Genomic DNA, 10,691 nt, shown 5'->3' with positions numbered 1-10,691 from the left:
GAGCCGTCGATAGGAAGCTTTGCGGACGCGGTCTGCAACAGTTTCTGGTCCTTCGAGCCGGATCTTCGTGCGGACTACGGGTCTACAGCGACGTACCTGTCATGAGCGACGACAGGATGGTAAGGACGAGGTCCAGGTCCAACCGAGCTGCGTCAGTGACGAGCGAAGAGGAGAGGCAGCAACTACTCGACGAAGGCGCGTCGGCGGCCCGCGAACGAGAGGCCGCACGCGCAAGCGCTGAGAGGGCGATGGGCGCCGACGCGGCGCGCCCTCCCTCACCTCCCTCCGGACCCGCTGGCGTAACGGAAGGGCTTAGCGTCGCCGGCGCGCAACCGATGGGCGCGGCGACAGCTAACAGCACGCTCAGGTATGGATTAACCGTAGAGACACCGAGGTCACCGTCCTACGACACGACATTGCTATGGCGAAGGGATTTAGCCAAGCGGTTACGGCGTCGTTCCAGACCCACGCCGATCCCAGCTAGACATCCCAAGGCTGCCGTCATAGACAGAACTACCGAGAAACGAAAGTCGCTGCAGGAAACTACCAAGGAGGTAAATAAACCAATTATTAAAGCTCAGTCCGTCAGATCACATGCGAGCAGTCGCACTGTGATAGAAGCGCAGCTGTCTCAGGCGGAGCTCGAGGCCAGCGAACGGCTAGCGGAGATATCCCGGAGGGAGTTGCAGCTAGAAGCGGACATGGTACGTAAACGGCTAGACGCCAGAAAACTGCAGATCCGCGCTAATGCGGATAGCGCAGACGAGCACGAATCTGCTGGTAGCGTGCGGAATTCGAATCAAGATCGATTAGACGAATGGCTAGAGAACTCGCGAGACGCGACGTCAAAACCCATTTGTAAGAGGTTAACCGACGAACCTCTACCCAAGTACGAGACTCCGAGACGACCTGCGCAGGCGGAGCGGCATATTCGAGGCCTCTCACCGGACCGCCAGGTATATCGGCGATCGATATCGCCACCGTCGGAGTCGCGTAGGCGATCGATATCGCCACCGGAGCGACGCAGGCGATCGACGACGCCGCCGGCGCGTCGCGAGCGATCGACGTCGCCACAGCTGGACGCGCGTACTCCGCACACGGCGCACACGCGCGCCACCGAAGGTACTGTAGCAGAGTCCATGCTGCACCTGTTCGAGAGGATGCAGATGGCGGCCCGTCCAGCCCCGAAGGATATATTCGAGCTGCCGCATTTCTACGGAGACGTCAGCGAGTGGAGAAGTTTCTACAATACCTACGCAGAGACATCGAAGCGGTATAAGTTTACTGACTACGAGAACGTGGCGCGGCTCAGGATGGCTTTACGCGGGGACGCAAAGACGTGTGTGTCTCACGTGTTATCGACAGCCACCAGACCCGATATGATCGTGAGAATACTGAAAAAGCAGTTTGGACGCAGCGAGGTATTGTTAGACAAGGCGATTGACGACCTGCGAAAGTTGCCGCAGTTGGGGCCTACCGCGAACGACCTCAACACTTTCGCGATAAAAATAATGAACGTGGTATCTACAGTTATGGATATCGATCGAAGGCACTATGCCGATAACCCCATGCTCATCAGAGAGGTTACGGACAGGTTGTCGCCGCATCTTCGAAGCAGATGGTGCGACTACGCGAAGAAACATCGAGACAGCAAGGACCCGGAGATTCTGCAGTTGGCGGATTTCCTCATGGAGGAGAGCGAACAGGAGATGTCCTTCTGTCACGCCCGCGCCGCCCCGAGGCGAGCGCAGGCGCCGTTATCAGTGCCGCACGCGCGCGCAGCCGGCGCTCGCGTGAAAATATCCGCAACGCACAACCCGCCGAGAGCTCCCACAGGACGTCAACACGAGGTGCAGAAAGTGACGTACGCGACACGTCAAGCCACAACATCCCGTTCGACGACGTGCCTGTTCTGCGGTGGCGGTCACCCGACGCCGGACTGCCGCAAGTTAGCCGCCCAATCCGTGGGCGCTAGATGGGAGTGGGCGAAATTAAATCGTATATGCTATCGCTGTATCGACGCGAAGCATATGAAAACACAATGCAAGGCCAAAGCGTGCGGCGTTGCAGGCTGTCCTCACGTACACCATCGACTGCTTCATGCGGACTCGCCGCAGGAAGTGCGTGAGGATACGGCTATGGTGCTAACACAAGAAATCAGGTCAGTACCTACATCGTCAGCAGTGACGTCATCGGCCGAGCCAGCGGACACGACGGAGCCGCGAGCTGCGGACGACGAGAACGACGCCCGCGTGTACGTGTCGTCAACACCGGACTACAGCGTGCTGCTAAAGGTACTACCCGTAACCGTATCAGGTCCAAAGGGAACGGCGCATATCTTCGCTTTCCTTGACGATGGATCCACCTTGTCAATGATCGACCAGGACGTCGCGGACGAGATCGGCGCGGTCGGTCAAGACGAGCCGCTATGCATAAGAGGTATTCAGCGGTTGAAACTTAGCTCAGTGACACAGACGGTCAAGGCTAAAGTAAGCCCGGCTCGTGGCGGCTTGACATACGATATATCCCTAAAAACGGTAGACGGACTAGGGATACGCTCGCAGTCATTAAATAAGAAGCGTCTATTGGAATACGAACATCTGGCGGACTTGGGCGACGAGTGCTACACGGGCATGGGCGTGCCGCAGATGTTAATAGGCGGAGACTTCAGTCATCTTATAAACCCGACGGAGGTGAGGCAGGGCGGCGAGGACGAGCCGTGCGCAGTTAAAACCTCGTTAGGATGGGTTTTCTTCGGGCGAATGCCGAGGTATGTACCAAATAACGAGCAGGTCGTGATGCACTGCCACAGTGACGACAGTGATCTCGTGGAGCAGGTCAAGAAACACTGGGCAGTCGAGGCGCTTGGCATAACGGCAAAGGACAACATTCGACCCGACGACCAGCGAGCGATCGATACATTCGAACGAACAGTAAAAAAGGTAGGACAGAGATACGAAGTCGGCCAACTATGGGCTGCCGACGACATAAAGCTGCCACCGAGTTTCAACATGGCGAAGGCGAGATTACGCAATCTAGAAGCCCGCATGTCGAGAGATCCTGACTTCGCCAACGAGTATCAAGCACAGATACACAAGCTTCTGGAAAAGGGGTACGCAGAGCGCATCATGGAACCACCGCAGTCAGATCGGATGTGGTTTCTGCCCCATTTCAGCGTCTACAATTTAAATAAAGGAAAGTATCGCGCTGTATTCGATTGCGCCGCGAAAAGTCAGGGATGTGCATTGAACGATTTCATCCTCGCGGGACCGGATTTACTACAGAGCCTGCTGGGGATACTACTTCGATTCCGTGAGTGGGAATTCGCCGTCACCGCGGACATACAGGAAATGTTCCTTCAAATACAGCTGCGAAGAGAGGATCGGCATAGTCAGCTCTTCATCTGGAGGGGATCGCGGCGTGACGTGACACCGTGGACGTACCAGCTAAACCGGGTATGTTTCGGTAACATCTCTTCTCCTTTTCTCGCACACTCGGTGCGGAATAGGAATGCGACGGACAACAAGGATCGCTATCCGGACGCGGTCTACGATATCCATAATAATCACTACATGGACGATTATGTGGCATCATATGAGACAGAACGGGAACTCATATCAACAGCGACACAGGTGAGACTAGCACACGCGGAGGCTAGCTTTCGGCTGCGCAGCTACGCTAGCAACAGCGAGTTGTTAATGCGAAACATCGATCCGGAGGAGCGAGCGACGGGACCTTCTCATCTCGGAGAAAAGCAACAGACCGTCCTCGGAATGACGTGGGACCCAGAGACGGATACGCTGGGGTACAACACGAAAATGCTACGAGTGCCAGACGACGTGAAAAGGTACGAGCGATCGCCCACTAAAAGGGAACTTTTGAGTGCCGTAATGTCAGTTTACGACCCATTAGGCCTCATAGCGCAGTATATGATAAGCGCTAAGATCATATTCCAACGTGTGTGGACAAAGGGCACGGACTGGGACGAGCGGCTGCCGGCGGAGGAAGCGGAGGACTTTTTCCGGTGGCTGAGAGCACTGAGCGACGTGTCCGCGCTGCGAATACCCCGACGATACGCCACGCCCACCGGGGCAGTTAGAAGAGAACTGCATATTTTCAGTGATGCATCGACCGAGGCCTACAGCGCGGCGGCCTATTGGCGAGTATCGAACGACGAGGAGGAAACGCAAGTGAGCTTAGCTATAGCGAAAAGCCGAGTTTGCCCGCTAAAGGTAATGACAGTTCCCAGGCTCGAATTAACCGCAGCAGTCGTCGGCGTGCGGCTGGCGGAGACAATTTTACGCGAGCAGCGTTATCCTGTGACAAAGGTGACGTATTGGACAGATTCCATGGTTGTTCTCGGATGGGTTCGCGATGACGCGCGAAACTATCGTCCGTACGTGTCACACCGACTTGCGGAGATCGCCGAGAAAACAGATAGAGACGCGTGGAGGTATGTACCAACCGCTCAGAACCCCGCAGATCGAGCGACGAGATGTCAACCAGCGCAGAGCGTGCGCATCGAGGACGAGTGGTACGAAGGACCGCGCTTTCTCTATGGACCCGAGACATCATGGCCTAGTCACACATCGAATCGAACAGACGACCTGCCTGAGAGGAAGGCGAGGCCGTCAACCGAGACATCACTGGCGATCATCTCAGCGAAGCCAGACCCTTCGAGCGTACTGCCAGACGTGAGACGATTTAGCAGTTACGACAGACTGTTGAACGCGACAGCGAACGTCTTGCTATTCATCGAGAAAATGAGAACGAAGAATAAAGCCTTGCAGCTACAAGTCAGACATTTGAGAAAGGCAGAACACATGTGGTTGCAATACAGTCAACGACGAAGCTTTCCCGAAGAGCTTCGAGCCTTAAGCCAGAATAGGCTCATCGATCGCAAATCGCGATTATACGACCTGGCACCCGAGCTAGGCGATGACGGCGTGTTACGCATGAAGACGAGGCTGGGCAGCGCTCCAGTATTGTACACCGCGCTACAACCGATAATACTGGATGGCCGCGAGCCGTTCACCCGTCTACTCATCCTGCGAGCTCACCGACGATCAGCGCACATTCACAACGAAGCAGTAATCAACGAACTGCGACAAGAATATTGGATACTACATCTGCGGCCGACCGTGAAGTCTGTAGCTCGAAACTGCGCGCTATGCACACTACGACGAGCAACACCGAGAGCGCAGCCCTTAGGCGATCTCCCGCCCGAGCGACTACAGGCGTATCAACGTCCCTTCACTCACACCGCACAAGACTACATGGGACCGATGTTCGTCACGATCGGACGGCGCAGAGAAAAACGCTGGGTGTGTCTATACACGTGCCTAGTGACGCGCGCTATTCACCTTGAAAGCGTGCACAGTCTTTCAACCGACAGCGCGCTACTATCACTACGAAGATTCGCCGCGAGAAGAGGATGGCCCAGGACGATGTACAGCGATAACGCGACGTGCTTCAGGGCGGCGGCGACGGAACTACGTGAGGCGTACCGGCAATGGCTGCCTGTACTGCAAACTTACGCCACTCAGAACCGAATGGAGTGGAAATTCATCCCACCTGGCAATCCTTCGGCCGGGGGCGCGTGGGAGCGAATGATAAGGACAGTTAAGATAGCGATGTCCTACACTTTCAACGAACGAGCACCGAAACCCGAAGTTTTCGAAACTCTACTCGCCGAGATAGAGAATATCGTCAACCGACGACCACTTACACATGTCAACGTCGATCCAGACTCCGAAGAAAGTTTGACTCCAGCACACTTTCTACTTCTTCATAACGCTAACCTACCGATGATTGGCGTTTACGACGAGAACGAGAAGAAGCAATGGAAGATGGCCCAAGCGCTTGCCGACCACTTTTGGCGGCGCTGGACCAAAGAGTACTTTCCTCTACTGGCACCGAGGAAGTCGTCCCACGACGGAGGGCGGCAACTTCAACCAGGCGATGTGGTCATCGTCGCTGAACCCAATGGTCCACGCAGCGTGTGGCCCCGAGGCGTCGTCGAGACTACCTACCCGGGACCCGATGGACGGGTCCGCTCCGCTGACATCAGAACGAGACACGGGACGCTACGCAGGCCCAGCTGCAGGCTGGCGGTCATCGCGTCGCAACCCATGCACCAGGAGTCTTCGACTGCGGGGACAAAATGTTAGCGACGCGTCGAAATATATGTAAAATAGCATAAGAATTCGATTAAGACTGTATTCGCAATAAAGATTATTTCGTAGGTAGGAAACGGGTAGAACTGCGTTAGTTAAGTTAATTTTGTCAATTCCGATTATTAAGTATGATAATAAGACTCATATGTGATGTATTCGATAGCAGGCAATTCCCATATTCCTTCCTTCCCAAGTCGCGGAAACCGAGTCCAAAGTTCAATCTAAACTCAGACTGTCCATTGGACTACGATTAATAGCCAATAAGCACTAACGTGAGAGGCTTAGAGCGAGAAAACCGAACTCTCCTCTGATTGGCTAAAAATATTTCCTTAAAGTTCCGAAATCATTTTCCTTTCACCCGAAAATTGCCTTAGGATTACTCGAATCCAAGCCAATAACTCGATAACTATAAGACATATGAAGATGTAAATAGTTTTAAAACGTAGCTGGGAACTTACGTAACACGATAACCTACATTTCCATAGTAATATGCCGTTATCGATAACAATGGAGCTCAAGGCAAGCTGAGAAACCAGTCTATTGTATGGCCCGGACGGCTAATCACCTCTTCTATTGTGTAAAAACGTAAACAAAGCAGGTGCATTCCACTCGAGGTGAATGACCCTAGTGTCAGGTGCATTGTTACGTAATTTCGAAGCGATAGCCTAATTAGTTTATAAGTAATTAGGATTTGAACGAAAAATGATAGCGTTAAATTCACGTAATCGAGCGCCGTAACGCGTTCGACCAATCACGACGCGCCATCCGTCGCCTATCGGGCGCAATTATTTACCTCTCTATCGCACGGAGCCTCGCGCTCAGCCGAGTCGTGATTGGGCGAATAAATTGAAATGTTTCTTTCCGTGAAGCGTAGGCGCATTCTGAAAAGGGGTATAAAAGGAACGATCGCTCGGTATGGGACATTCGAATTCGACCGGAACAAGAAGAACCAGCAGCCTCCAAGGAAAACCAGCAGCCAGCAGCCTACTACAAGCAGCCTACAGCCAGCAGCCAGCAGCCTACAGCCAGCAGCTAGCAGCCTACGGCCAGCAGCCAGCCACCCTCCACGACGGGTAGCGGCAGCAGCAGAAAACGACAGCATCGCGACGTATCGTCCGTACCGAGCGTTTCGTTAGAATATTAGCTAGGAGTATTTTTATAACCGCGTTAAAATTAGAGTCGTTGATTTTTGTAAATATAAACCATTTGATTTGATTCGTTTTTTAGTTAGTTTAATCCAAAATCATAATCGGTACGGTTGATTGCTGAGGACGACATCGAAGCTCAAGGTACAGGCCCGGGACGAAAGAGTGAGTCGCACGAGCTCCAGCACATTCTCTCCACTTCGAGCCGTCGATAGGAAGCTTTGCGGACGCGGTCTGCAACACCATTGAAGTCCAAGGACCTTGACCCCTTTGTCATTTTCCATTTCGGCAAAATGAACATTTTCGCGCCGCTCACCATGAAACTCTGTCGGTCGCGTGGCAGCGAGAATGGCTGGCGAGTTACTTTGCCACTTTCGCAATTCGAACCCGGCCGTGGCACAAATACCTATCAGCTCCTGCTGCAGATTGAGGGCTTCGGCTAAGGTATCTGCGCCGGTCACCACATCGTCGACGAACACGTCATTTAGGAGGACTGGCGAGGCGAGCGGGAAACGCTCGGCTTCGTCATGCGCGAGCTGTTTAATTGTGCGCAAGGCGAGATAAGGGGAACTACTGATACCAAAAGTAACGGTACGCAGCCTATAATCGCGCAGAGGTTCCTCTGGCGACTTGCGCCACAGGATGCGCTGAAAGTCCCTATCACTCTCACGTACAAGAATATTCCGATACATTTGTTTAATATCAGAACAAAATGCAACTTTATGTACTCGAAATTTTAGAAGTACATCTACTATGTCTAAGTGTAACTTAGGCCCTTTTAACAACGCATCATTGAGCGCGTAGCCACTCGTTGTGCGACAACCAGCATCATAGACAACACGAGTTCGGGTAGTGTCGGAAATCTTCGACACCGAGTGGTGCGGGATGTAATAACTCGCGCCAGCGGGGGTTATCGTCCGCGAGCTCCATGTGGTTAAGATCCACATACTCCTGGAGGCACGCGTGATACTCCGCCTTCAGCTGGGGGTTTCGTTCTAGACGGTATTCCAGTTTGTGGAAACGTGCTAGAGCAATTTGCCGAGACTCGCCGAGGGGCGGTGCATCGGGCTTGAATGGCAGAGCAACTATGTATCGCCCTGTCTCATCGCGCGTATGCGTCCTTTGGAAAAAGGATTCGCATAGCTTTTCTTCGGGAGTGTAACTCCGCATCTCTGGAACTGACTCCAGCTCCCAAAACTTCTCGAGATTGTCGTTGTCGAACGACGTAAAACAAGTATGGCGTGGAGTCGAAATATTAGAAGTAAAGTTGACTTTACCCCTAGTAAATAACCAAATACACTATTGATTGCTGTGGGTGTGCCAGGTTTACCCCTGACTATACCCTCGCGAATGACATCCATGAAAATGTCCTCGCCAAGTATCATGTCAACCGGCTGAGGTTTATGAAATTCAGGGTCGGCTAGAGCGAGCCCTTGCAAATGAGGCCATTCCCCGTACGGTGCTAGTGGTACACTAGGCATTTGACGGGTTAATTTTGACAAAATAGTAGCCTCCAAAGGAATACTTGGACTTTGTTTGCCCTTGGGCGAAATTGAGCACACGAAGGTACCCCTAGGGTTGAGCGGTAAATCACCGACACCTACCAACGGCTCGCTGACATTTCGTCGCGGTAAATTTAATCGTTGCATACACGATTCAGTAATAAGAGCTGCTTGTGAGCCCCCGTCTAACATACAACGAATTGTAGCAATTTTATTACCTTCGTAATAAAGGTCAACCAACGCAGTTGACAGTAACACCGTATGAGGCTCAATACCTAAACCTAGATTATTTTGATTCACGCCGTGAACAGCTGATGGGCTCGGGACAGCGCCCGCGCCGGGCTGCGACTGCTCCGTTAGAGCGAGCGAGACGGCAACTAGTTCCGCGGCTTCATTGTTCGCCGGGAAGGATCGCGTACGCGTAAGGTCCGAATCTAAATGAATTAAGGTGTGGTGCTTCTTATTGCACTTACGACACTTAAAACTTGATTTACAATTACGTAAGTCATGTCCGGAACATAAACAATTATAACAAATGTTATTTGTTTGAACAAATGTGAATCTATCTTTAGTAGACAAATTTAAAAATTCTAAACATTTGTGAAGTGAATGGAAGCCTTTGCACTTCACGCAAGATCGAACCTTATTCGTATCGACATACGGTCGAGTTTGGTCTGACGTATTCGTAATTAAAACCCGTTTAGGTGTAATTTGATTTGAATTTAAATTATTTTTATTTGTTGTAATTAAGGAATTATTTTTTGTGGACTGTATGTGGGAAACTGTAATCATCTGTTCCGCCGTAAGTTCGCGCTCTAAGAATGTTATTAAGGTTTGGACTTTAGGTATTTCACTTGGGTTGGTTAAAGAACGTTCATATTCTTTTCGCGTATTAACGGGAATTTTACGTAATAATAAATTTAACAGAACGAAGTCCCATTCTTTAACCGGAAACTCCAAAACTTCAAGTGCTTTAATATTTTCGTGGTAAACATTAAGCAAATTTCGCATAGCAAGTATAGCAACAGCTGATGAGCGCGCGGAACAAGAATCGATATCGAATAATTTATCTAGATGTTGTGACGCAATAATGCGTTTGTTGTCATAACGGGATTTTAGAACATCGATCGCAATTGAATAATTACTTTCCGTTATGGGAATTGATTTAATTAAATTAAATGGTTCGTTTTTAACCGAAAGTAGTAAATACCTAAACTTTTCCGCGTCAGTGTAGGCATTGTTGCTGTGGACCAACGATTGAAATAAGTCGAAAAAAGCGGGCCAGCCAGTAGGTTCACCGTGAAATTCAGGAAGCGACAATTTAGGCAAGTTTCGACGGTCGTTCATAAACGTGTCGTGTTGGCTAGGCACAGGAATGCGGCTCGCTCGCCGCTTTTCTACATCTACCTCCTTTAGGTTATTTAAATGCGTAACTATCGCGTAATATAAATCGTTGAAATCATTTCGAATCTTAATGTTGGCTTCTTTGTTGAAGCTATTAGACTTAATTAATGCCTTTTCGATCTTAGTTTGAATTTTGGTAAACTTTCGCTGGTGCGCTGTTAAATCGGAAGTTCTTGAACGAAATTGTTCTATATTCGTTGCTGCGAACTGTAATGTTCGTTTTAATTCGTCGAGAATTAGATCTCGCTCGAATACATCTTGTGTCATACACGATGTGTCGGTTTCGACACCGTCTGTAGGATTCGGTACCATTTTGCCGTGAGCAAAGATGGCGGAAATTACAATGAAAAATTGAACTACAAACGTATGTAATTGGAATGATGGGTACGTAATACCGCAAAATACACGGGCAACACAACGTGAGAAAGAAAAATCCGGATCGAACGGATCAAAAAACTATATGT

The 10,691-nt window shown here is 50.9% G+C and overlaps 1 protein-coding gene across 1 annotated transcript; it reads left to right on the top strand.

Moving 5' to 3' along the window:
* The first annotated feature begins 248 nt into the window (after nt 1–248).
* On the top strand, nt 249–8,464 carry LOC125228781. The gene is made up of 3 exons (XM_048133494.1): nt 249–956; nt 2,325–4,796; nt 8,351–8,464. Exons 1-3 carry the CDS (start codon nt 249–251, stop codon nt 8,462–8,464), a joined length of 3,294 nt encoding a protein of 1,097 aa, XP_047989451.1.
* The last annotated feature ends 2,227 nt before the right edge of the window (nt 8,465–10,691 follow it).

The sequence above is a fragment of the Leguminivora glycinivorella genome, chromosome 1, assembly GCF_023078275.1.
Source record: "Leguminivora glycinivorella isolate SPB_JAAS2020 chromosome 1, LegGlyc_1.1, whole genome shotgun sequence".
Taxonomy (NCBI): Eukaryota; Metazoa; Arthropoda; class Insecta; order Lepidoptera; family Tortricidae; genus Leguminivora; species Leguminivora glycinivorella.
The sequence above is the reverse complement of the archived record's forward strand: the minus strand, read 5'-3'. Positions and strand labels throughout refer to the sequence as shown.

Excerpts from the sequence above, each read along its gene's own strand:
- LOC125228781 (XM_048133494.1), top strand. The coding sequence starts at position 249 with ATGGGCGCCGACGCGGCGCGCCCTCCCTCACCTCCCTCCGGACCCGCT. Across the intron at positions 957-2,324 it reads GCCTCTCACCGGACCGCCAG|GGAACGGCGCATATCTTCGC; the intron begins GTATATCGGCGA and ends TCAGGTCCAAAG. Across the intron at positions 4,797-8,350 it reads ATAAAGCCTTGCAGCTACAA|AGCAATTTGCCGAGACTCGC; the intron begins GTCAGACATTTG and ends GAAACGTGCTAG.